Raw genomic sequence first — 27,917 nt, 5'->3', positions numbered from 1 at the left:
TGGGGTGCATTTTTCATAAAAATATTGATTTTTGATGGAATGCCAGTCCTTTCCGTGAAGTTTTTTGCTGAACATTTTCATCAGTGCAGTTTGTGCGTATATATATTTGCTCAGCCTTTATTTCAACAAGCTGTTTTTCACATTTTTGATCAGGTCTACTAAACAAGGTGATGACACAAGAGACAGCACAGTTTTTAAAATGGGGAAAAATAATTTGCAAATGATGGACCCTGTATTCACTTTGCACACTGCCAATCTCTACCCTATGGCTATCTAGCTAAAAATAAGTCTAATTTCCCCACTTTGTTCTTATATGGAGCTTTTCATCAACAGATTCCAAGGATCTTCCAAAGGAGTTTGGTATCATTTCCCCCATTTTACTGATGAGGAAACTGAGACGCACATTAAAATCATTTTACTGCATAATTAACTTTATTCTATGGCTTATTCGTTTACTTCTTAGTATTTTCACATTGCACAGTCTCAACAAAAAGAAGCCAGTTTGCCTGTAGCACAGAAATTGTAACATGGTAGGACTATAAAATATACAGCCAAATCCACATCCCATACGAGTTATAGGGGGAGCCATTCTATTGACGTCAATGGGCACTGCATCAAGCCCACAATACAGAAAAATAATTCAAGATCCTGATGCTTATTGGCGCATCTTATCAGAGTGCACTGAGACGAGTTGTGTAAGCCCTTTTGTGCTACATAATTTTTACCGTGCAAAAAAGCCTGGTTGAAATGAACAGCTATCTGGCACCATTGATTTAAATACGATTATTTTTACCATAATATGGGTAACAGGAAGTAGCATGTTGTAGAAAGGTACTGCATGACAACAGAAGTCATTGCTACTATGATAACTTTCTGGAGGAACTCCACTGAAGGATACTGAAAAGGAAATTGAGTGTTAATGTTGTATCACAAGCCCCAGCTATAATCTAGCATCCACACAGATGCAAGGAGATGCACAACCCAATGCCTCTTTGCATTACAGCTTCTGCATGTCATTCTAGGTGGGCAAAAAGGCTGCAAAACCCAAGTGGATCTGCTCACTGGAGAATGTCTCTAATGCACTGGTTGTATAAGGGCACAAACTAAAACGTGGCCAGACTCTTATGTGCTTTGCCTTCCCAATAACTGAAAGTTTGAGGTGAACGATTTCATCACTTATGCTTGTTACTAAGCCTCCAATGTCAAAGGGTATTGCACAGATTGTGGGTTTGTACTGAGATATGCACTTTGTTACTTAGCTGCTGAGCCACCAAAGAAATAATATTGCTTTTGAGCATGTAACACAGGGGCGGGCAATTATTTCTGTTGGAGGGCCACTTACTGAGTTTTGGCAAGCCATCAAGGGTCGCATGACAGGCAGCCAGCGGCAGATAAATATTCATCTTCTTAATTTTGGGGGGGGCCCCACAGGCCGGATAGAATGGCCTGCTGGGCCACATTTGGCCCCTGGGCCGCATTTTGTCCACCCCTAAATTTGTAACACTTAGACACTGCCCATTGGAAGGGTTTTTATCTTAGTTTTGGAATAATAGGTTTAGAGGTAAAATAAAATAAAATAAAACAAAACAAAAAATAAAACACTAAAGACATTCCCACTAGATTACAACACTTTAAAGATTGGCACCATTACAGCATTGATTTAGAGCTGGCAGGATATTTTTGATGAATAACTTCTTTGCTGAAAACTGCAGTTTTGGGCTGATCAAAACAATTAGCTAACTCATGCCAATTCAGCGACTGGCTTAGGATGAAACCCCCCCCCCCCCCAAAAAACTGGAAACATTTTTTAAAAGTCAAAACATTTCACTCTGGCATTTTCAGAGTGAAAAATGTCAAATTTCAGTTTTCAAAATAATATTGTTTTGAAATTTGCCAAAAATGATTTATAACGAGAGGTAATTCCCTTGAACATATTTTAGTTGACATGAAACAATATTTTTCTTTGCTTCCCCCCCCCCTTTTGTTTTCCCAAGGCCATTGGAAAAAATACAGTCCAGATCGACCCCAAACAATTTTTGTCCTTGATATTTTCTGTTCCTGCCAGTGAACTAAAAACTTAATTATTTGCACATCTCTACAAAAAATGACTTGTTGGAACTTTAAGAGAGAACAAAACCCAGCCTGAAAGTCAGCACTTGAAAAGTATGATGAGTCTGACTTGAATCTACAAAAGCACAAGCACAAAAATTTCCAGATGAAGAGGGTCTTTTATAAGAGCTCAAGAACAAGAGCTGGTCTTATAGCCTGTGCTGAGCCGTGGAGTACCCGAGTGCGGCTGGGCGAGTTAAGGAAGGAGCATGCTCCAGTCCTGTTCTCAGCACCCGAAAGGCCTGCTTTGTCTTGAATGCTGAATGTCCTGGCTGTTGCGGGTTTCCATCTGACACTTAACGTTATGTCAGAGCACGTTTTTTTTTGTATTTAATATATGGGTGACTATGTGTTTTTAATGAAGGTGCCCTGTATCCCAGAGCTAGCAAATGCATGATGTGTTGCTGCGATCGCCAAGATAAGTAGTAATTTTTAAATAAACAGCAGTATAAACAGTTACATAAAACGCCTGTAAATTGCTGGCATATAATTTTAGACTGGCTTAAGTTATGTAACCTACTTCTGGCCAAGATTTTTTTTTTTTTTTAAATATCCAATTCATCCACTTTACAATTTTAGAATAAAGAGGCAGGCTTCTTTTCACCTGTTTCTTTTTAGAACAGATCACTTTGTAGATGGACAGACAGACAAGAGGGAACCAACATGTCCCAATCATGGGCTTATTCAGCAACACTGGGGCCCCTCCTCCTGAGTAATGGACACTGAAAGCATCCACCCCAGCAGCACCTTTGCCACTTCTGACATTTGTTCTCACTTGCACTTTGGTTAATCACCAAGTTGTTCTCTGAATTCATTACATCCAAAGATTTGATGTCATGTTATGAAGATGATGTGATTTAGTGAAAGATCAGACCAGACTGGGATTCTGGGTGCTATTCCCACCATCTATCGGTGACCTGCTCTGTGACCCTGGACAAACCAGCGGGTCACTGCTGCTTTTCACACTTATCTGGAATCCAAGCTCTTTTTGGGGTGAGGACCATTTCCTTCTCTCTCTTCTCCACGATGCTCAGCCTAGGGGGCCTGGATCTCAATTGGGGTCTGCAGGTGCTATCATAAGACAAGCAATAAGAATTACACGGTGTGCTATGTTGCACAGAAATGTAAATGCAAGCTGTAACATGGCTCAAACACTCCCATTAGCCAATGCAGAACTGTTACTGCCTATTTTACAGCTGCGGAATTGAAGAGGTTAAGTGGCAGCAAGTGAGTGTTTGAACAGCTACAGCCCAAGAGTGCTGAACACCTTCCTCTGGCCAACAGTGTCTGACACGAGCAGTTTGGCTCTTAAAAAACTAAAAGCACTCCACGAGTGGAAAATTCCCTCATTTTGGTCTGAAATACCCTTGTTTTATTTGTGTGTATATATATATATATATATATATGTGTGTGTGTGTGTGTGTGTGTGTGTATGTATGTGCGTGTATGTGTATATATATGTGCGTGTGCATGTAAGTACCTATGTGTGTGTTTATACACACACACACACACACGCACACACATAAATAAATAAATAAAATTATTATTATTATTATTATTTTCTTTTATATGCATCTTCACATCTGGGAATCCAAGTGAAACAGGGACAGAAGTCAGAAGGGCCACAAAGCTAAGGGAAGGAACTTCCAGGATTTCCTTCAGCCCGATACTTCATCTCCTCTCCACGGCGCTGTGCAATCTGTTTTGATGGTTTTGCCCAACAAGGGCTAGACAGGACTCGCTCATGAGAGGTGCTGCTGGCTCAGATGGCTGGGTCACGCGGCTCGGGCCCCACCTCTCTATACGCTGGACTCTCCACCCCCTGCGGTGCTGCCCTATAAGTTTGAGCAGAAACACCAATTCAGTTTCTCCATGTTTCACTGGCACTAGATCACTGGATTAGCTCACTGCATTAACGAGCTATCTTCCTTAGGCAGTTCCCTAACACATGAGTATCTAATGTAAAGAAGTTTGTACTAGTTGAGGTTTTTGGTGGTAAGGCACTTGGAAGATAAAAAAAAATCTATAAAGTGTGCACATTATTAACTACTTTTTTCAAAGAAAAGACTGGTCAAGAAATACCTGGGGGTATTGCTGGAAGAGAAGCAATAAAAGTGCATTCAAAAATGAAAAGAGCAGTTAAGCAACTGTACTCCAAAGTCTGTGGTTGTCTTCGATCAAGGAGCGCTAAAGGAGCCCAGACACATGACCTTTTAGGGAGATGTGGTGTTGCAGGTACACTCAAGGACTGCAGGACGTGGAAATCCAAGTCAGCTCCCCGCTCTGAAAATGATTCCCTCTTTGCCTTTTTGGGCAACGTTCTGCCTTTCTTGCCTATCAACAAGTTGTTATCACCACTTGCTTATCTAATTTACATGAGTATTGTGAAGATTCATTAATTGATTATAGTTTGCAAAGCATTTTATGTGGCAGAAAGCAATCCAGGACCAAGCGTGATTGAGAAAGGTAAAACAGAGGGAATTACTTTTTTACTTGGCCTTAGATAGGAATGAAGGCATTGGACTCAAGGACCCTTGTTTGACGCTGGCTGACATCATTATTCACTGAATCACATCAATTACCATTTGATGGTCTGAAATTAGGGTTCAGTTCCTAATGGATGTGCGTCTATGCTTCAAGAAACATCCCTACAAATTGTATCCTTCATCTTTCAGTATAATACTGTGCAAAAAATGATTAATTTGATTCTTGGATGTAAAAAGTAGATACGTCGAGTAGAAGCAGTGGAATTATTTTGCCTCTGTATCTAGCATCATTACAGACTTTTACCAGAATCCTGCATGCAGCTCTGGTGCGCACCCTTCCAGTATGTGAAAATACTGGGAGAGTCGAGGGAAGGCCGTAAGAGTGATCCAGGCAGTGCACAAACGTTCCTCCTGATGGCAGGCTTAAGGAGCTCGACTTACCTTATCAAAGCAAAGAGTGGGGACTGACTCAATCCCTGCGCATGGAACAAGAGGAGCATTGCAAGATCGGTGCCTGGAAGCTGCAGTTAGACCACACGCTGGAGCAACTTGCCAGGGCGAAGCGATGTTATACAAGATGAGACTCCTGCGCTCCTGGAGTCATTGCTGCTCACGTCCCAAACACAGCAGCAACCTGACCTCACTCTTCGTTTTACTACGAGGCCAGGTGTTCCCTCCCACCAGCAAGGGTTTCAAGGAGGCAGGTAAAAGACATGTCTCCCCCATAGGCCAGTGAAAGAGGAAAGGACTGAGAAGAGAGAGAGAGAGAGAAGAAGGTGACCCAGCCAGGCTCAGCTATGCATCCAGATCTCACATAAATGTTTGCCATTAACCTGGGGGGTTTCCAGTCTTCCCTCTGCCACTTCTCAGTTAAAGACAGCCCCCACATGTTATGCTGGGAGTATGAATATGTTAAAGGTTGAGAAATGCTCTGATACTATGGTAATGGGAACCACATAAATATCTAATACAGGCAGGCAGATCCATTGCCTCCCAGTGTGGGCTAGTGGTTACAAAGCCACAGTTGAGCTCTGTCCAACTTGGGGTCTGAGTTTCAGTTATACTATGACCAATGTGCGCCACTCTGGCAATGCAAAGAAGTTTAAAAGTGAGAGCAAATTAGATACTAGAACACAGAGGGAAACTTAGTGTGAGGCTGACCAAAAGTCGGCGTGTCCTCGAAAAGCATAACAGGCCCAATCTTACAAATTTCCATTCGCAGCAAGTAGCTTTCACTCATGCAAGCAGCTGTACCAAAGCCAATGGCACATCTCAGGAAAATAAAGGCTTACTCACGAGAGTAGACCATGCATGCCCTGAGCTCCGACTCTTTCTAAAGCACAGCATATTTAGAAATGCCAATTAAAGAGCACGCTCATAAAAATACCAGCAAAAAAGTCACCTAATCTGTACAGCGTGCACATTTTGATACTGGAACCTTTCATAGCAACATCAACAGGGAGAAAGAAAACACAGAAACACCCACCCACTTCCATTGTTTAAGTCAATTCCAGTTCTTTTCCTTACTGAGTTTTTTAAAAAAGGACTTATTTGTACAGAACATGAATTGCTTATATTTAGGGCTTTATTTTTCCTAAGTTAATCCCTAAATTCTTTTTTAAATGCTATTAGATAGTGGTCAGGGATCAAAGAAATTCTCAGCCCAGCATGGGGGCTGCCTAAGCTGTGAAATGCTACTTTCACCAGAAGAAGTACAAGAAAGCGGAGATGGAGGAAGAGGGTCAGGGGCACTAGAGAGTGCAGAAGATAATGCAAACATAAAAATGGCCCTGCTCACAGAACAGCACTTGCTGCTTACTGGACGGGCCTTACTGGGAGCACAGAGAACTTCTCCATAGGGGGGAGGTGATGCAAGAATGGGCATAGATGGAAGCAGGGCTAGCATGCAAGGTTGTTAAATGCGGTTTGATGGCTGCTGGGACCGAGAGAGAGAGGAAATTGGATTTTAGTGCAGTAAAGCCCTGGATCCTGCCAGTTACAGCATGGTTTTTTGGATGGTTTCAAGGTCCCCGACATCTCACACTGAACAATGGGTACCTGGGGAAAGGGGACAAAGACCTCTGCCATGGTGTCCTTAGAGAACACCCTGCCAAGCCTCTTACTATTAGTTGGTGGGTGTCAAGTTCCTGAGGGAAATACCCCCACCCCTACAGATCTGCAGAAGCTGGAGCTAGTGGCCTGCCTAGCTGACAGGCAACAGGGGAGGAATGCAAATAAGGGCAGCAAACGGCAGGTCTTGAGTTCTAATCCTGCCTTAGCTGTGGACGGTCTATGTAAGTTTGGGCAATTTATGTAACCTTTCTATCCCATTTTCCTAACTGAGAAAATACAGATAATAGCACTCATCTGACAACATCAAAGAGGCACCATAAGGGTTATTCAACTAAAGCTTTTACAGTTCCATAAAATGCTTATTTATGAATATCATCTACTTAAAGGTATAAACCTATATTCTCGCACACTCAAAGGGAAGATGGGATCAGGCCATAAGTGTCTGGGTTTTCTCATTGCCATTCATCTTGAGCTCCTGCTCAAAATAATCCTAAATCACAAATAAAAATAAGAACAAGCGAATGGAGTATTTGCTGTTTTATCAGCTGCAATAACCTTCATTTAATATTTAATCCCAGAGGGATGGTCTCGCTAAATACTTGCAAACTAATCAGAAAGACTATGCTTTTTTTTTTTTTTTACGTCCAAAGCATACTACAAAAGCTGAGAGGAGTTAGAAATAAAAAGGTTTGTTTTAACATTACACATTTTTTTACTTGCTGGGCATAAAAATAGAAATCAAATTGCACAGTCCTGTTAGCTACCAAAATATAATGTGCAAATAAAGCGCCCAGGAGACCTAATAAAATGCCATAAATGAACTACTGTAAAAATATCAGGCCACACCTATTCTGCAGGATAAACTCCAACATGTTACAAAGAAACATATTCTCCTTCATTTTTAATGGAGAAAAGAATTGGTTTGGGGATAGAAAGAATGAGTTTCAGAATCTACAGAAATACTGTGAGTGGTTAGTAGCAATGGCATAAGGGCCCATTTGGATGACAAATGCCAGCATGCTGGGTGCAGAATCAAGTTATGTGGAATTTGCTGCAATAAATTATAAAAGATTCATGGAAATCAATATTAAAGCATTATGTTTTCCCACATAAGGGCCCAATCTTACAAGGATAGCTCACTTCCCTCAACTCCCCTGGGAATCCAAAAGAGCTGAAGTGTGCTTTTTTGAATCTCATATTACATTTCCTAATGTGATATGGAAAAAAGATGCATGTGTCATAACTTTATGTAGAAAAGGGGTACATGTGGACATTCCACTGAGACACAAACTAGGTGCAGTATCACAAGAACTACCTGTGTGTGTGCATATATAAACAGGCAGACAGAAGTCAAGGGGATTACTAAATGAGTGAAGATGGGTTTAATGTGCTACATCAAAGGAATTCCCTAAGTTGTTTTAAAAATCTATCTGAGATTTCTTTTCATGTCAAAGTGTTCAACAGAAGCCTCATATTTACCTCAAATGGACTTCGGAGCAGACCTGTAGCTCTTGGGCTAGATACAGACAGTCAAAAAGCCGGAAGCTCAATCAATTCAGTCTTTGCAGGTTAGTCTAAGATGCACAGATTCAATTGAAACAGAAGTGAACAGGCATTTCCCTTTGATTCAGGAAACGCAGCCACAGGCCTGTAGTGGCTCAGGCCGGAAGCTGGGCGGTGCTAAAGCACAGCTCTCTGCCTGTGTGTTTGCTGCCCCTGAGGTCTCTGGGGTTTGCAGTCCAGACTTACAACCCCAGGACTCTGCAGGGTTGCTCATCACTTCTTCCTGCTGCCAGGTGCCTCTGGGATTTATAGTCTACAGTCACAGCCAGCAGTAAGTTTGAGCAGGTGAAGGGGTGTTTACCCCCCTCCCTGGCCCCAGCCCCCAACCCCCAACCCCCAGCTAGGGTTTGCCTAGAGGGGCGGCAGCTCCCTTCTGCCCCCAGACCTCACTGCGTTTCCCGCTGGGCTTGGCTCCCCCACCCTGTGTCAGCCAGCCCTCACTGCTCCAGCGAGGGAGCAGAGGGGTAGGGCCAGCCCTGCTCTCTGGAGCAGACAGCACAGCCCAGGGCTGCAAAGCATCTGGGATACTGGGGGGCTCTGGTTTAACTTGAACCAGGAAGGGGTCTGGGACAGAAGTTTCAGAAACTAGTTTGACACAAATCACTTAAGTCTGATGCTACATTCAACCAGGTTTGTCTTAAACCAGTTTCAGCCAGTTTGAAACTGGTCTATGTGCACTGAACTTGTGTTCTGCTACAGGTTTTAACCAGTTTGTGATCACTTCAACCACCTTGTGTAACTTCTCTCCCTAGCCTCGGTGAAGGGCAAATGATTGTGAGCCAGTTACACGGAAGTTTGATGGAGTTACAGAATATCTATAAAATAGGCTCACTGGAGTAAGATTCTGGAGATCCCAGACTCCGACCTTAAAAGGTTCCCCTTGTGGGTGCAAAATGGCATTTCACTCTCCAAGGCCCATTCAGCTCCTTCTTCCAAGACTTCCAGTGCCAGTGCTGGGGTTATGTGGGCGCTTATTTCTCGGAGAAATGAGCTACGCCCAATACAAACTCATTTCACATACCACCAAACCAGCTGTTCGGTGGGAATGAATTTTGGCCTCTTGGGACTTGCACGATACTAATGCAAACCATGTTGAGGAGAACCACAAATTGCCCTGGAGGAAGGGAGGCAGGGAGTAAGGTTTTTTGGCAAAAGCTATGCGAGAAATAACTGTCTTTTCCTGATCTAACATGACTGGCTGACGTTTTCAAAAGACCTATAACACTGACATGAAATAAGAACGTCCTTTCCATCAGGCGGGAGCCCTAGACAGCTGTCAGGCCATGTGGACAAACAGAAATGTGTAAAATGGTTTGCCAAGAAACAAACCAAAAGAAGGGCAATACATGGGGATAAAATAGCCCAGACAGTTCCTTATCATCAGCCCAACTCAGTGCCAGGCTGGGAAGCGACTTCAGACCCCTCAGGTGAACTGTGTGAAGCTCTATTAGAGGCAATCCTGCTACTGGAAACACATTTTTTGTATCTTGGCATGTGGGCCCTGGGACTGCTGTCTCCTGAGAGGGTAGAGTGGCTCAATTTGCCTAGTCAAAGGAGGCTCAGAATTTCTCTCTATTTGCCAACGTACCTTCAATCAATCTAATTAGTCAGCTTTGGGCATCGTAGTTGCTTCTCCATTTCTCACCAAGAGATGGATTTGTAGAATATGTCTTTGTTTGGGAAAAACAGATAAAGGAAATGAAGTATACATCAAGTCTCTCCATATTTCATATTAAGTTTTCATTAGTGCCTATTCTTAGCTCTACCTCTATTCTTCTGTCTTATCTGAATCCTTAAACCTCCTAACACAATGATAATGACTTCTGATAGGAGCGTACACTGTATTGTGACACCGCTGAAGAAGACGTAATGCACATCTGAACCTGGACCTGTGAAGGGGCAAAGCAAAAACAAATCAGATTTAAGGCAGGGAGAGGGGAGCTTCATTTTTTTTTCCAGGTTTGCAATGCTCTATTGCCATTGTTGAATTTCTCAGCAATATTTACAAATCATCTTTTGTCCATGATGAGGAAAAGGGCTTTTCATTCAATTAAACTGATTTGTGGTTGTGCGTGCATGTGCGTGTGTGTGATGCATGTGACACTCATTGCAAGGGAAACTGGTTAAAGCGGCGGCTCTGAAAGATTCTGGGCCTGTGAACACATACCATCAGACTTCATTAGGATCACATCGGGATCTTGCCTATACTGGAAGGTTTTTTGCATCCAAGCAGTCACACTGATGTAGCTCTGCTGGGCAAACATGTAGCATACAAGAATGCACCAGTGTAAAAGTAACACCCTAGTAAGACCCGTCTCAGCTCGAGTTGGCAGGAAGTCACTTTCTGTATCAGTGAAGCACATTTATCCCAGGTGTTCACCAGTGTGAGAACAAGCAGTATAGCCAAATCCAAAGTGTTTGCAGAAACAGGTGCAAAGTTTGCCCTTAGAGCATGATTAGCCAAATAGATAATTTTTAATGAAGTATTACCATGCTTAATGAGCTTCCTAGACCTTTGTGCTGGAACTGCTTTTGAATCTTCCCCTCCAGCTTGGAGAAGATTACTACTATTATCATTGATTCAAGCCTCAACACATCTTACCAAATTACAATATACAAGGGCAACATTTGACTTTTCAGCCATCGCCATAATGCACCTTTCTCCGGAGAGAAATTTAGAGGATTGCGCCAGCAACTTTAAATAACAGTTCAGCGTAGGAATAAAGAATACCCCAGCTCCTTAAAGAAACAGCTTTATTCCTTGAAGAAACAGCTCGACAGAATGCAATCACTCAGCTGGATTCCAGCTGGGACACCAAAGTCAACACCTAGCTATCTAGTGTGATTAAATTAAATCTCTTAATGAAGCAAGCTGGTTTCAGTGGTTGTAGCGTGAGGGCAAAGTAGCATTCTCCTATATTAATATTTGTAAATGAGGTAACAAGGGAAACCTTGCACGGAGAAAAACAGCCAGCGGATTTAGACAATGTTCTGCTACAAGTCTCGAAACAACGTTGAACAGATAGGCATTTGGAAAGCAGTCTTCCACAATGCAGAATCAAGCCACATACCAACCATTTTTAGAAACAGATAATACTGTATATTAAAAGGAATTGTCAGCATGTGTCTCATGCAATGAAGATCCTTAGAAAATAACATTATCAGCATAAGAAGGGGGGCTTGACCAACGACAATATATTACTAATTCTTCTGGTGCCTTTTTTCTCTTAAATTAAGTATTAACCTAGTAGGAAAAGGTATGATCCTCAATTCACAAAACACATAAACATGTGCTTAACTGGGTTACTGAATTATGCTTTTGGCTAAAAGAGCCTTGGTCAAAATTATCAAATTTTGTTTGTGGGAGAAGCAGCTCTTACCTGGTTCTACTAATTCTTATGGGAGATCATTTGAAAGGTTTATTTCATGGCCCTTCATATGAAAAAGGATTTCACTCCAAAATGTAATAAGCAATTTTACATGTAGTGCTTAATTGATCCCCACCAGTTACTCAAGACTCACTAAAGTTTTTTGGGGGTTTTTTGCTTTTTTTTTTCCCCATCCAGCCCTAAGTATTCTGGCCTCCAGGGTAAAAGGACTTTAAAAGAATATTTTGGTACACTTAATTGTTATCCTAACCAGACATAAAACAACTGGCAGTGTAGAGAACTCAAACAAATGCATGAGAGAGCTAGTTAGTACAATTTACAAAAGCTTTGTCAAGTTGGATAACAGTTTTTTGCTTCCGCACTTACTGAAGAGGACAGAGGATGGGGACAGATGAACAAATTATACGGAGCTAAAAGGGAGAAAAATTAATTTACCATGTATCAGCCATTCTGTCCTATCTGCTTCTATCTTGTAGTAAGTGGACCCTGAATTGGAGCAGCCTCCCCCTTAATGAAATCCCCATCCCAGAAAACCCGGTGCTCAGAGAACTGCTTTGCCAGACTCAAGTCCCTCCTTTGCCTAATTCACATCAGGGACAAGCCTGGCTTTCCCACACCCCAGGGAACACCGCCAGGCCTTTGGCTATCCTGGGCTGGGGCTCTTTCAACATCTTCTGTTAGAGCAGATCTGTTACATAAAATTAAATCTTCATTGAGTCCAAAAGAAAGAGAACAAGGCAGGCTAAGTCTATATTCTGGGATTCATGGCTCATGTGTAGGATGAGACCCACATTCAAGTCTCTTCTCCAAGAAAAGTGCTCCAAAAGAGGATAGTGAGAGAGACCCAGCAGGGACAAGTTGCAGATGCCCCTTCTTTCCAGCTCTGTGATAGCGGCCTGGAAACCCTAAGATTACCTGCAAGAGGGGGCCTCTCAGGCTCGGGCCAGATATCCTGGGGGCAGAGAGGCATGGTGGGGACCCCCCCTTCCAAGAGCTAGAAGCAGAGGACTGCTCCATTTAGTTTGGGGAAAACAGAACGGGTGCATGCCAAAGACTTTTCATTTTGGAAAAGCAGAAGGCCCTTTCCAGAGGAAATCCCCCAAATTCTAGTTTTTGTTCCGATTTGGAATGACACTTTTGTAAAGAAAACGTTACAAGCTCCCGAGGAATAGAAAGTCCTCATGTCGATTGGCTCTACTCGTCGGGGCTATTCAGATGGAAGTATTTTCCTATTCATTCCACTTTAGGACTAACGGGTGCCACCCAAAATGTACTGCTCTTCCAGGAATGATGTGGCAACACTGGAACAGCTAAATTGGCGGGGCTGTGATGCTGCTGCTGCCAGCAGTATCGGCTTCCAGAGGCATTTCTTTTAGGAATGGAGGTGTGGGTTTGGCATATGCAAGCCTACACATGTTTTAAGGAGCACACAGACACTAAAGCTTAGCTCATGTTTTCTAGCAGGCTCATCTTACTGAGCTGATGTCTTAACCACAATGATTCAAGCAAACTGCTTCAAGAGATCCTTGGGTAATGGCTTGGGTAAACGGTGCGCACGCGTGCCTTTGTAATCCAGAACTCCATCCAGATCTCTCAGTGGGGCAAAGTTAACTAAGGAAATATTTCCATCCAAACATGACTTGGAAAGATCGGAGAATGGCTTAGAAAACCAGCCCCTGAAGGTAAACATGAGCACTAAAGGGCCTGTGCATTGTTAAGAAAGGAAAAGAAAATGCATCCAAATCCAGTACCTTTATATTTGGTGACTACAGCTGAGTTGACGCTAAGAGGTTCTTGGAAGGTGACAGTGAGTGATGTACTGCTTGTTACCACGAGACAGACGTTGGTTGGCGCCTCGGGGGCTCCTGGGAGAGAAGAAAAAACATCAGATCCTCAGCACAACAAATCCTATTCAAACAATGTTTTTGTGTCTTCAAAGAACCAACTGAAAACCACACGGCAATTGTGAGTTTTGGTTTGTAGGTGTTTGTGTTCTCTGCCTTTTGAGCATTTTAATTAGTGCCCCGACTAACTATATCCTGCAGGCACCATTTGTTTCTATCATGGTCTTCAGTTCCTTTGGGTTAAAAAGATCTTCCTGTATGTATGTAAGCATGTAACTCAATAAAACAGAATAATGCTAATTATGTCCATGAACAAGTCCTATAAATCTCTTGGGGTGAGGGGAAAGAGAGAGGGGACAAAACCACAAAGAGCTAATTAAACCTTTAAGGCTTCCCTGAAAGATTTAAATCTATTAAACGACACATTTCTACATTACCGGGATTCAGAAATCACAAATATTATCAGGGCCAACTGCGGTCATTCTAAAATGTGTTGCTGACTGTGGCCATAAGTGTCTTTAAAAATGATTAGTTTAAAGAGCATCAGTCAGCTTTGATATAGGAAACTCAATGTAGGTTGTATTACTTATCGTTTGCAAAAACAACTTTAGGCCCTTTTGAACCTGCAAATAATTCAGGGGCAATTCTGTTGGTGAATGAAGACTATGCAGTTATCCAGTCTTTTACATTTTATTTAGGGTAAGAGAACTATGAAAACTATTGTGAGTTAAAGAAAAACAGAGTGGCTAAGGGCAAGGGCACTGGCCAAGGTCTCAGCTAGTGTCAACCGGGTTAAGTGAAGCTACCCTAAATTGTGAATGTGGCTTGTATCTTTTCCACTGTTTTATTGCAAGTAATGAATACAGCCATATTTGTTCCATCCTTTGTATCACACTACACATCTATCTCAGCAAGTTTAGTACGTGATAACCTTCAGGCTCTTATTTTTCAACGACATTTTTGTACAGGTAGTTTTAAGGATATTAGTGGCCGTGTCTCAGTTACGGTGCATGTAGCAAAACAAGCAGAATGCTTGTACTAACAGAATAGTTTCAATCCCTGGTTTATTCCTTCCCGTGGGCCACAGCCTACCCAGCTTTTCAAGCTGATCAAAATACTGTCCAAATTTTGACTAAATTTGTCAAAACATCAGCTTTACATATGCCCACAAGTGTGTGCGTGTGTGTATGGGGGAGGGGAGAGAGACGAGTCAAAGTTCTTTGGGAGAAAAATTAAATTCCACAGTTTGACCAAATATAGAGCTGCTGAAATGCTTCTCAAACTACAGTGAAAAAAAAGGTTGGTTCCCCCCCATGCATTCTCCTTTCCTTCCAAAATGGCTCCATTTTTCAACCACCTCGAATCACGTTCAGCCAAGTCAGAAGGAAAACACCAAGGGAAAAAGGCAAGGAAAGGGATGTGTACTGGCGGCATAAGCATTAGACGTTGCACCGAGAGCTGGCGGGCCTGATCAGCCTGTTGGCTCTGAGCATACAAGTCCCTGTACATAAGTGTCAGGAGGTTCGAATGCCCTTCAGTCTCAGGCAAGTCAGTCATTTTTTTGTCCCTTCATTTTCCCACCTATAACACTTATGTGCCTCACAGGAGCGTTTGTGAACACAGGGAACCACTCTGCCAGTGCAACTTAGTCCCGTTTGAAGAGCACTCCACAGACTCCCATAACCACTTCAGTGCTACTTACTGGCATGTTCGTAGCCTGCTTTCATTCGCTTGTACAGTCGGTATCTCCACTCCCACGCTTTCAGCTGCTTCTCTTTTTCTGCGCTGTCCATTCCAAGCCCTTCACTCATCACTTGTGCGGACAGTTCATTCACCCGCTGCTGGGCTTCCTGGACCAACGTGCTCAAATGCATCAGCCTGCTTTCCATGGTAACAACTGTCAGAAAAAAGGAAACATTAATGATGGCTGGGTCGTCTTAGCTCCTGGCACACGTTCATTTGAAGATGCCATGGATCCCCAGTGCCCGTTGGAGGAGGGTGCAATTTTGGTATCAGATCCCAATCGTGTCCTTTCTTCTTGTCAGTGCAGGGGGAGCCTGGGGGTCATGAACATCTTTTGTGCATAGGGATCGCCTTTTATAGGAACTGAAATGACCTTGCCAAAGTACATGTTGCCAGACCCGTGTACACCTGTAGTCAAGGATGGCTCACAACATTGCTAAGGAGGTAAAACCTTCCAACTTTTGGAGCCGAGACTGTGACCTGTTTTGACACAAAAACCACACCGAAGGGTAAAAAATGACTACCTATGGGATATAATAAAACCTTTCATAGATCCATTGATATTCTGTTATATCAAAAAGTTAATCCAGCAGTGAGCATAATTTTTGTATCAGAGCAAAATAAATAAAAATCAACAGAGGTACTTTGGTTGGCACGTGTGTATTACACACACGTTTTTAGTCTTAACGTAGTCTCTCTCACGCTGGACTTTAGCCAGAAGTCCAAAAAACCTCCTACAGACTGATGTGAACATGCCATGGGATTTTTAACAACTCCTGGAAGAGAACAAGGGATTTTTCAATACCTCTGACATCCCGAAGATCTTCGAAGAATGCTCAGGTCTTACACTTTGCTTTCCAAACCTGGCGTGCAGCCACTCTTCTTCAATCTTCATATGGACATGAGACAGATGGCCATGCGACCTGGAGTCTGCTGGCACCTTCAGAATGAGCTATCTTTTGTGAGGCCACAGGCTGACCGGACTTCCTGACAAGCGTGGTGTGCAGAAGGAAGATTTTATGGGCGAGAACGGCAGCTGATGTACTTACCATTTCCTTTGAGATCCTGCTCCAGAGTTGTTGGATGTTGGAAAGGTGTCAAATTAGCCGATGGAAACATTAATATTATTTTTATTTAGTTCTAGATGACCAAGCCAAGGATAAATGAAGGGAGCTGAAGAGTGAAACAGTTGTCTAGCATAATGATAGCAGTGAATGTAGAGAGAAGTCTGCCTTCCTTTTAATATTTTAATGTAAATGTTCGGCAAGCTGCACTCCTGGCTGCCATGGTTAAGCGCCTAAAAGAATGACAGGGTTTCTGCATGGATGTCATTCCACATGAAATGGGGAAAGGGAGTCTTTGCTCTCCATGGCTTTATGCCATATCCTGCTTTTGTATTTTCATGTGGCAATGAAAGTAATGAACCTGAGAGGTATATTAACTCCCTCTGAGCCTTCTCTTATGGCTAGTACTGTATAGTCACAAGAGAACCCAGTTCATGGTAGTGTTCCTTTCTAGGGGGGCTGCTCCTAAAGACACATGAACCGGGCTCTTCGGTGGCTGTCTCCTTTCAATTCTTTCCATTGTAGGCAGGAGGTGTGATGACTCCTGTCAGCCAGGCCATCTTTGTTGTTCCTTTTGCTGAAGGTCTGAGAGGGATGGAAGAGGGTGTGCCCTATCCAATCCACAACTTCTGCCAGAGGACATGGCACAAGAAACTCTGCAAGATGATCCTCAGGAAGGTTGCCTTACTCTAACTACTTCCTATGTCTTTCTGGTTTTGCTGGGATAGGTCTGGGAGTAAGACAACCCTTGCTTTAGCAATCAGGAGCAAGCTTCCAGCAAAGAATCCATAGGAGACCATCAGGAATTGGCTCATTATAGAGTCCAGACCAATAGAAAAGGAACTCAGGAGGTCAACTAGTCCAACCCCTGCACAAGACACGATCCTCCCCATTTAAATCATCCCGGACAAACGTTTATTACGAGTGCTATGAACGGCTCTGGAAGACACGGTCTAGCAGGACTCTCAGATGCGCACTTGAAACCATCAACTGATGGGAAAGGGTGATGGCCTGGTTGACAGGAGTCATCACATCTCCTACCTACAATGGAAAGAATTGAAATGAGGCAGCCATAGATGAGCCCACTTCATACGTCTTTAGTTACTTCCACTCACCTTGCAATTGTGTACTGGTGACGAGAGAGTATTACAGCCCCGTGCCCTGACTTTGAACTGGGGGAGGTGGGGATTTTGTCTGTATTCAGCTTGCGCAGACCTTGATCCAGCGTGTACTGAAGTCAACGTGAGTCTTTCTACTGAATGCTCGATCAGGTCCATGGAGCCCATGGACAAGATTTCACTCCAGCAGGGTTGCTTGAACACAGGCAAACAGACGTGTGGAAACGAGGCAGAACAGGAGAAAATAGGAAGCGACTGCTGCCTGCTCTGAACAATGGAGACAAATACAGAGGTGTTGAAAACCGTTGTTCTGAGGGATGACTGCTTCGCTGCTTGGTTCCAAGTGGCGACTTGAGACCCTTGAGGACAAAAAAATCCTAATAATTTGATTTTGATTGAGCAAGCCTTATCCATTATTGCAAATCAGAAAACTAAAAATCAAGATAAGTGAAGTGGAAATTTGGTGAGTATATCCTGAAATGGAAATGAGGTGGTTATATATTCATATTCTCTGTGTTCATAGGCATGTTTGCATTAATTACAGGAAATGAATACTAATTTATGATTGCCCCTGCTCACCATCAGACTGCATTTATTTACAGATGAGGTCAATGAAAAATTAGTTTAGTCTTTTTTACTGCTGTTTAGAACACTCAAGACTGTGTTTTCCTCTAGATTTGTCATGGTTAATGAATGTTGCTTCAGCAGTCAATCATGTACTCTAAATGCTGTCACACTTTTTTTTTTAAAGCCTCAGTCATGAACCATGACAGAAAAATAAACAAATAAATATAAAGCTAAAAAACTCTTTTCACTGAGCAGCTACACTATGCAAAAATCTCCTGGGAAGGTTAAAAGAGGCCAGAATAAATGATAATATAAGTGCTGTGGACACAGAAAAGCAATAAAGGTGTACCAGCACGGAGGGGCTGGCAAAACAGCTCAATACACATCAACACGCGCACACAGACACACACACACACATACATGCACTCATGCACACGGTCACACACTCTCCAGTGAAAAAAACTGGCAATGCTAGTAGCCTCAAGGTGCAATTTCCTGCAGCACCAAGATTGACACGCCAGGACTAAATGCTGTTAATTTAACTAACTTCAAATTAATGGCACAGAGTCTGCAGTGGCTAAGCCCCTCCAACACAGTCTCGTTATAGCCTTGCTGGGAATGTCCTAAATATAGGCATTGACAGTTTAAAACAAATTTGTATACATTTGTGTATTTTTAGCCACAAGTAAGGCGTCAGAGTTTGTGCCATGGTTTAAGGTTGATTAATTGAGTTGGTAAGTCTCCCAGCACCCTTCGCTTTTAAATTATGCATAAAAAGGTCCCATGAAGGAAGACAAAGGAGAGTTTTATAACCACAATAAGTGCCACTGGTGTTCCAGCGCTGTGCGGAGGTGTATTTCATGCAGGGATTTCACTGGTAGCAGGCAATGAAACTTTACTGAAGCCATGCTACCAGTTCAATGCTGCAGCCTTTTATCACTATGCTTTCATTCAGTATGGTCTTGATTTATATAAATGTGTGAAGGTCAATGGGAAAACTCCACTGGGCCTTAAAATTTCAGAAGTCTTGTTTTAATGGGAGTGAATGCCCGAGTTATTAGAAGCAATATGCTTAAACACTCCTTGCTACATCCTTGAGACCCCTTTTCTTGGAGCAGAGTCTTTGCTTTTCCAATTATTCAATACACATAGTAATTTATTCCTTTATCATGAACTCCACACCGTCTCTGTATTATTGGCTTGGTCCCTAACTACATATTTTCGAAAGATTTCTATTGTTGCTACCCCTGAACTAAACATGCTAGGCCGCTTCTAGACCACAGACTTTGCATGCCAGTTAGCACCATCCTTGCTACATGCTGCATTGCTCCATAAGAAGCATAATCACTCCTGCAAGGCACAGAGGCTGCACTGAGTAGCACTGCTTAGTGACAGAGCAAACTACCTTTCCCTTGCACTGCACGGACCCAACCACACTGCTATAACTTAATCCACAGTGCACCCACGTCTAGGAGCGCTTGTACACATCACAATGTTACCATGCACATGTGACAAAATTTTCACTTTGTGTGACTTAATGGCGTCACACTTTACACATACACAAGTTTTGGGGGTTTTAAATGAGTTTGTGTTGTCACAAACTAAGCCACATCCCGACGTAGTTTAGTTTGCAGTGCTGCAACTTGCAACACCGCAGCCATTAATCTATCAGCTTGCCCCCGAGCTGTGGGAGGGGCAGGCAGGCTCTGCAGAAAAAAAGGCTCAGGCCCCTCACCGCTTCTGCCTTTAGCAGGCACCTGCACCTGCCAGAACACCTGGGGCCACCCAGGAATGGGCTGGCCCCTGGGAGAGCGCAGGGAGCTGGCAGGAGGGCAGGTAGGCGCGCTGGCAGCAGGAGAAGGCAGCAGGACTGGTGCATGGGGTGCTGGAAGCCTGAGCCAGCTTAGGGAAGAACTGGACCATGCACCTCCAACCTGGGGCAGCACTTGGCCCGCTAGCAGTCTGCCTGGATGGCCCCAGGGGGTGCCGCCACTGTGGAGGGAAGGACTGAGACCCCCCACAGCTCAGGGGCCTCTCGGCCTGCCAGCAGCTTGCACCCTGGCCACGGGAGAGGCGGGCAGGCTCCTCCTGAAAAACAAGGATCAGACCCCTCGCCACTTCTGCCTTCAGCAGGCACCTGCGGCCACCAGGACAGTGACATGTATACAGTGACGGAAAAATGAAACCCTCCTTTCTCAATTAAAAATTAAGCGTTTCAATACAGGGGGCACAGAATGCAATCCTGAAGGACTAAACCCCCGTCACGTGTACAAGCGCCCCAAAATACTATGGCGTGCTGATCTCCCATTCCCAAAAAGGATACATAGACTAGTACTAGGAAAGGCACCAAGAAGGGCAGCAAAGACAATCAGAGTTATGAAACGAAATAAAAAAGACTGGGACTCTTCCCCTGAAAGCGAGATGGCTGAAGAGGGAGAATCTGCCCTTTATAAAATCACGAATGGTGTGGAAACAGATATTTATATAGATATAAATATAAAGCAGTATGGGACACAACGAAATGATCAGGTAGTCACTTCAAAATAAACACACACAACACAGAATCAGTATCTGGGACATACCAGTCAGGGATATAATCTACCGACAATAGGGAGGGTTTGATAAAGGATCATTCTACCCTGTTTCTTATATTCTTCCTTTAAAGCATGTGCTACTTGCCACTGCTGGTGACAGGACATCGGCTTACCTCTGGGTAGAACCCAGCGGGAGGCTAGAATTAGAGAATTAATTTCCTGTTCTGCAAAATTTGTTGGATTTAAAAAAAAAAAAAAAAAAAAAAAAAAAAGGCTTTTGGTTTTGGCCTGAACCAGAAAGAACAACCAATATTTCAGAATTTCTAGTGAAACAATTTCCAAAAAACTGTCTGGGTCAAGCAAAACGGTCTGTTTACATGCCTTCAAAATGTTTCATTTCATTTTGACCCTTTCCAATTTGGCCATAAAATTAAGTTTTGAAAGGACAAAGCAAAGCCTTGAACTTCAGAAATGACAAGATGAGACGCTTTGACTTTTTAGTCATTTTTCCAAAACCAAAAAATGTGTGAAAGCCAGTAAAAATTCTGGAAAACAGTTCAGTTTTGTCAAAAAGATACATTTTTTCATTTTTAACATTTTTTCTGGCTATAAGCTTTTCATGGTTTCAGCGTGGTTCCAGTGTTTCACTCTTTCAACCGTATGTGAAACACAGAGCGAGTGACTGGTGTGTGCATTGCTGAGACCCTTATGGCAATATCCCGTTACTCTCCAGCGGGTTTCTTCTCTGCAACACACAGCTCGAATGTCTTAAATACTGCATCTCTAGCGCCTTTTAGTACCAGTAGATAACATCTCCTGAGCTTGCGCTCAGCAAACAAATAGCCCTGCAACTGTTGTCACGGTGACATAGCTGGTTGTGTCCAGATTAAAATGAAATCAGTCAAAGTTTATAGGCAATTTAATTAAACTTCCCCAAGCGGGACGCAATGCAATTTGTAATTCTTCTTTACTTACAGTGCGGACTCTCCTTTGCTCCAATCCTCAGAAGGATCTTTGCGATGGGCACGTTGTTTGTTAGGATGGCAATGTCCAAGGGTGTTAAACCCTCACTGTTTGGTGTGTTTAGATCCAGCTCCTCCGGGGTGTATTGATAGAGGAGAATCTGAACGGCATCCAAGTCCTGCTGCTCCACGGCCTCGAACATAGCTTCGTTGCACTGGAAATTCTACGCATCGATAAAAGCAGAAATTAATTACCATTTTTCAGATGGCACGGAAATGCTTTCATATAATTTTGTATCACATTAGGCCACTCGGGCGCTGGCACCGAAACCCAAGCGTAAGGGCTGAAGGAAGGACCGATTTTGAGAAACGTGCAAAATCCGATGCCCTTTGCTTTTGCGTTGCACTACACATGTGAACTCAGTTCAGGTTTGCTGGCAGGTTCAGCGAGCTTCACAAGCCTTCCAAAGCAAATCTGCCCTGATTTACAGGCTTGTTCTGCAACCAAGCTACAGGTGTGATCTCTCATGGTCGCAGCGTGAAACTGGATGGAAGTTTGTGGTTTTGGCAATGTCTGACTCTCGAGTTTGCTCAAACCCCAAACTCAAAGCAAGAATCCGGGGTGTATAAACCCAGGTGATCAAAATCCAAATAAAATAAGGCAAGCCTCAAAATGTTTTTTCACAGCTCTTGCGTGAGCTGGTAGGAGATGCTGTTTATTTGGCAATTCTGAACACGTCACTCCTTTTGGGGTTTTTTCCTTCACTTGTATTCTCCCATTCAGCTTGGAAAAAGGAGTCTTGAAATTCAGCGGAAATTGTAGGCCTTAGGTAAAGGCTAGGGGAATGAGACTGACGTAGAATAACTGCTGATACCCCCAAAATATTGGCAAGTAAGAAATTGCATGCGTCTGGAGGGTGCCTAGAAAAATGCAGCTAGGGTAGATAAAAACCATGGAAAAGATGCAAGGCATTGACATCTTTCACACACTGCTCGAAGCTTGAAAAAGAATAGTCAGGTTGTACCACCAATCTGTCCAAGAACTAGGAGGTAAAGAAAGAGTTGCACGATGCAAAGACACATCATGTCCTAATGGAGCTGGAGGAAAGCAGGTGCAGGGAGACAGCATGGCCTGCAGGTTTGGTTGTTTATGGGAACATTGTTCTAATGTCTACAGCGGTGACGTGTTATCTGCCAAGTTTCTTCAAATTCCCTTTCAGGGTCCCTTTGTGATAATTACCCAACAGCATCCTTCTTTTAAAAATGAATGATTAGAAGCAACTGGCCCAGCTGTGCAGGGAGAGCTCAGCATGGTGCGGTGCAAGGGAGCGAAGATCCATGTGGCTGCGCTGTACCGATGGATGCGTGAAAGAAATACATCCTCAAGAGACAGAGAGATGCTGCACTGAAGCTGGCTCCTGTTACCCGCTGCGCTCTGTGCAAGGAGTGGAAACGTTTCAGAGCCAGTCTGCAGCGCCCCAGAGGTAAGGAAAGCCTCGGTTCACTCACTAGCAACCTGTCTGGCTGCATTCAGACCCTTGTTGCTACAGGAAAGTGCTAGGGAGGCAGGGAAAGATGGAGAGTAACTCGTGAATTTTGAGGCCTCTATCAGAAAGCAATCTCTAGTCCTGCAAGGGATAGCCTAACAAGACTGACTAGAGCCAGCTGTAGAGCAGTCAATGGGACGTCCTTCATCCTGGGTTACTCTACATGGGATTTAAGACCCAAAGTGAACACATCTACCCTGGCGATCTTCAAAAAGCATCTTGATGCCCGTCTTGCTGGGGTCCAGTGGTCTTTCCTGCCCAAGTGCAGGGGGGCTGAACCCAATGATTTCTAAGGTCCCTTCCAGCCCCTAAGACACCTGCTACTGTTCTTATCAGCAGCTACTAGCAATCTGTCTCAGGAAATCAGGCCCAAGAAATCTCAGGTTTGGCAGCCAAAGACGGAGTGCCCCATATGTGGGCAGTTAAGGCCTCTGCTAGCTCTGAGACAGGTCTAGTCTCCATCTGTAGCATCAGCCAGTGGTGTTGTGGCATTAGTCCTCTATATTTGTGCCTTTTAACATTTGTTTGCATGACAAAATAGAGGGCAAGACATTTTGAAAAATTTGGTTTGCCAAGAATTTCAGAATAAATGGTTTTGGGGGCAAATTAAATGCGGTGTTTCACTAACATGGCGACACTGTGCTCCAATATCAATTTCAGAAATGTTTACATTGTAATTTAGGCTGTAAAAATCAATGAAAATGAAAGAAAAGATGCACTGCAATCCTCAACGACTGAAATGCAGCATTTCAACCTTAGTGAAAGGCTTCACTTCAAACTAATTTTTTTCAAAACCAAATTTCATTGAACTCAATATTCCTAAAGAACACATTGATTGCAAAAAAAGAAAAAAAAAAAAAAAGAAGCAGCAGCCATTTTTGGAGGGAGTAAAGTTCTGCTGGAAATTTTTCATTCAGCTCTAGCTTTCACTACAGCAGCTCTACACATCTGCTGTTCTGCTTATGTAATACTTGGTGGCTCAGAAATTACTAATCTCAGAAAAATTTAATCCATCTGCAATAAATGAATTGCAAACAGTGCAATAGGGCTCAGGACCCCCTGGCCAGAAGGAACATTGCACAGGAAGTATCAGATACAAGGCAACAAATGAGGTGATGTTATCTGAAAGGGCAGCCACTGTGAGCTGTCTTCACTCATCAGTGTATTTGGTTGCCCAACAGAAAAGAGGTTACAAGCCTACTCTACACGTTGTTCACCCCCCACCCTGCCCCCGCTGCATTTAATTTTATCTTTAACATATCAAGTACAGTTGTATCAGGCCTTCCCACCCACTGTAAGGAGCCTGGCTTTCTCTTTTGTGCTTATCTTGAGAGTTCAAAGCACAAAAGAGAGGCAAACATAGATGTTAGAGGCTAGAAGGGACCTTACAATAGGGCTCTGCGAAGCTTCGGTAGCTGATTTGCTTCGGAGGAGATTTGGTTCGATTTGGCAGCCTGAATCTCTGAATCTGAATCTAATCAGAAGCCTCCGAATCGATTTGGAAACGATTTGGCACCGCTTCAGAGATCTGACCACAGACTAAACAGGCAGCAGTCCTCACCACGCTGGACACAGCTGCCTCCAGCTGGTAAGTCTGTTGTGGTGGGCAGAGGGGGGAGGGAAGGTGCGAGGGCCGGGGATTGGGGCTGGGACAAGCTGCCCAGCTGGGGCGGGGATGAGGGACATGGAGCAAGCCACAGCTGGAGCAAGCCACAGCTGCATTGCACCACCCCCAGCCCTGGCCAGGCAAGTGGCAGCAGGGCATAGCCCCTGCTCCAAGCACTGCTGCGCCCACATCCCACAGCCCCCCGCCCTGAGCCCTCGGCTGGGTAGCTTGTCCCAGCCCCAGCCCCAATCCCTCCCTTGCTGTGGGGGAGTTGATCTGCGCCCCTCCCCCCATGCCCCTTCCCTCCCCCTCTGCCCAGCACAACAGACTTACCAGCTGGAGGCAGCTGTGTCCAACGTGGTGAGGACTGCTGCCTGTTTAGTCTATGGCCGAATCGCCGAACCGGCGCCAAATCTTCAGATCCGATTCGGCCAAATCGAGATTTGATTTGGAGATTCAAATCACTGTCCCTCCAAATCGGCCATGGTAAGAATACTTACCACTTTGCACAGGCTTATCTTACAAGATCATCGGGTCCAGCTTTCTGCCTATTTCCAAGGAACTCCATTTCAAGACAAAACATGGAGCAAACACGATGCTCAGGACATGGACCTCTAGTACCTAGCACAGCAATTGTGAGACCGTGATTTCATCTGCGCACAGAGTACGCTGATGTTATCACGATGGTGCAAAAGGACAATCTTGAAATGAGAGGCAGATGAGCGATGGGTAGCTAGACAGAGGGACAATGTTACCTAAAGCAATTTTTTAAGTTTTTCAAGGCGAGCATTGTCACTTAAGAGGGAACATCTAAAGGTAAGAGATAGATCTTGCAAGTTTCCCCAATTATAGGGAAAATCCTAAAATTACATTGTTTTACTGCAATGCAGCACAGTTTCCTTTTATTGCAGCAGCTCTACACATCTGCTGTTCTGCTTATGTAATACTTGGCTGCTCAGAAACCACAGCTGAGAAGTTGGGTGTAGTGCAGCCTTCTCCCCTTTCGATTCATCGCTGAAACATCCTGTTTAGAACGAGGGAATTGTGTTCGTTCGTGGTATGAGCCTGAAACACGTGAAAAGTCATCAAACCCCATGAAATCTTCAGGAGCTTGAGGCATACCTTCGGGAGCTGCCTGTCACCAAGCTATTGAGGCATACTTGACTCAAATAAGGGTGTTAACTTTAGGGTTAAGAAGCACACTCCTTTTCTCTCTGGTTTATTGCCCTGAATGGAGAACCGACAACTATATCCTTCCCAAGCCTGCTTTTTATTAAGATTTAGAGCTGGCTATCAATGCCATTTTAACATGAATATTTAGTTAAACTTTAAAATGAATTCATTCTGGCCACATCTGCACCCCTTACAAGTTCATTTGATGTAGGCATTTGCACCCTCTGTTTTCATGTCATATATACAGCTAAAGCAAATTTCAGGGGAAGCATCAGAACTGCCTGCACATTCATCTGACGGGGAAAAAACAAACACTATCAGGTGGCTGGTACCACCGCTGTGCAAGCCAAGTCAATAGGCAATCAATTCATAAAGACATCTCTACAACTCTTTATTAGCTGAATGAAATCGAGTACGTGCACTTGAGAAAATAATGATTGATAGTCACCGCGCAAGCAAGAAAAACGACCAGGTGAGACAAATCAATGGTTCAGTACTTCCAGGGGGCTCTAGTGGGGTGAGTACAGGACTAGAAGCCACTTATTTCTTTCTGCCTTCGAATCCCCTCCCGACACTGAATTCTTTTGCGATACCACATACAGTCTCAATTTCACATTTCTATAAAATTAGCATTAGAGTTATTTAAACTGACCTGAAAGCATGTGCGTGAGGATTCAACGCAAGGTTTTATACGGCACTATTCAAGTGACAAATATCACCTTATTTTATATTCAGATTATACTGAAAGTTCAAAATCTGTGTTGTGCTGATTACATCGCATTGCAAGGGGCAAACCTGGTGTTAGAAATAAGCAAAACAATCTTTTTTTTTTTTTTTGGTACAGCTTCAGTATTTGGGGCCAATTCCTGCAATTTGAATACTGTAGCTGAATGAACTCCGTGGTGTTTACTGTGGCTGTACAACCTGAGGCTAAGAGCAGGATTTGGCTCTTTAAAAAATGTATACGTCTGCACTATCAGATGATATGTTAGGTGCTGTACAATGACTGTACCCATCCCCAGAGCTGGGTAAATATTGCTAAAAGATTATTGGAGATTTTAATTTAGTTCAGTTCAAGACCATGATTCAGGTACCTTTGCAAATCCCACTAGGTGCCTATCTGTAATTTTATATCTGTACATCAGAAATTCTGGGCATGAGTGCTTTGGTGAACAGGACTTTAGCACACACTTAAACGCTTTGCCAGAACAGGCCTAAATTTGTTTCTCAAACATTAAAAACCCTACATTCATCCAAACAAGGAGCAGAGCATGCAGTATAACCCACTTTCTGTCTCTTTTCCAAATCTCCCTGTCACCAAACTACAAAAATCAAATACTCTAAGTGAAAAATTCAAAGGGCTGAAATACGCTGGAGAGGACAAATTGTCTCTTAGTTTGGAACAGCGAAAAGAAAAACGTTACATCTAGTTAGAGCTCTTTCGACATACAAAAGCTCTCGTCACCGCAACAGTCGAGCATCTTGTTTTCATTAGCAGGTTTTAATCTCATGATCCTACAGCAAGTTAGCAAAAATATCGATCCTGTTTTTTAAAATGGGGACGCAGAAGAGTCAGTGGTTTGCCCTTGGTCACACATGGCATCTGCATCTAAGCTAGGAACAGAGCTCAGCTCTTGAGCTCCAGACAAGTGCTCTGTCGACTAAACCACCTTTTCCCAACTGTTAGTTTGCAAACAGAAACCCAGAATCTCTTTGCAGACTATATTTACCGCAAATAGTTGACACACACTATTTAAAACATTCTTTAGCACTGCAGTGTTATTCAGTCATCTGCAGCTCGGGGGGACGCACCTCCAATGGGGATAGGAGGACGACACGATATCAGGCCCACATGTTCCATTTCAGACCAGCTGGTATTGTCAAAATAATTCACAAGAGCCTCCTGCTTTCTGCCTTCATTTGCATTCACTAGACTATTTTTCCCTACTATGAAATTACCACTGGGTGCAAAAGGAACTGGAAGGCGCTTTTGCAAGCGATCCACTGAAGTTTGGGGTCAGTTTTCAAGTTTCTCCTCCTTGAACGGATTAGAAGCTGCCAGGAGACTTGACTTGAGACAGCTGCGCTAAGGGATAGATTTATTTAGGTATTGCACCCATTCAAAAAGCTACATATTGA

General features: G+C 43.5%; 1 protein-coding gene across 1 annotated transcript in view; it reads right to left on the bottom strand.

Moving 5' to 3' along the window:
• The window catches only part of ANKFN1 (ankyrin repeat and fibronectin type III domain containing 1), a 95,407-nt gene that overhangs the window by 50,526 nt on the left and 16,964 nt on the right, over window positions 1-27,917 (bottom strand). Inside the window, exons 3-5 of the mRNA XM_090059687.1 lie at window positions 21,466-21,676; window positions 15,167-15,361; window positions 13,372-13,485 (exon numbers count right to left, since the gene is read on the bottom strand). Of these exons, the coding sequence (XP_089915813.1) occupies window positions 13,372-13,485; window positions 15,167-15,361; window positions 21,466-21,676 (520 nt within the window). The remainder of the gene's footprint in view (window positions 1-13,371; window positions 13,486-15,166; window positions 15,362-21,465; window positions 21,677-27,917) is intronic.

The sequence above is a fragment of the Crocodylus siamensis genome, chromosome 8, assembly GCF_052110815.1.
Source record: "Crocodylus siamensis isolate JL-2025a chromosome 8, ASM5211081v1, whole genome shotgun sequence".
Lineage (NCBI taxonomy): Eukaryota > Metazoa > Chordata > Crocodylia > Crocodylidae > Crocodylus > Crocodylus siamensis.
Note: the sequence above shows the minus strand (reverse complement) of the source record. Positions and strands in the feature narration are given on the sequence as shown.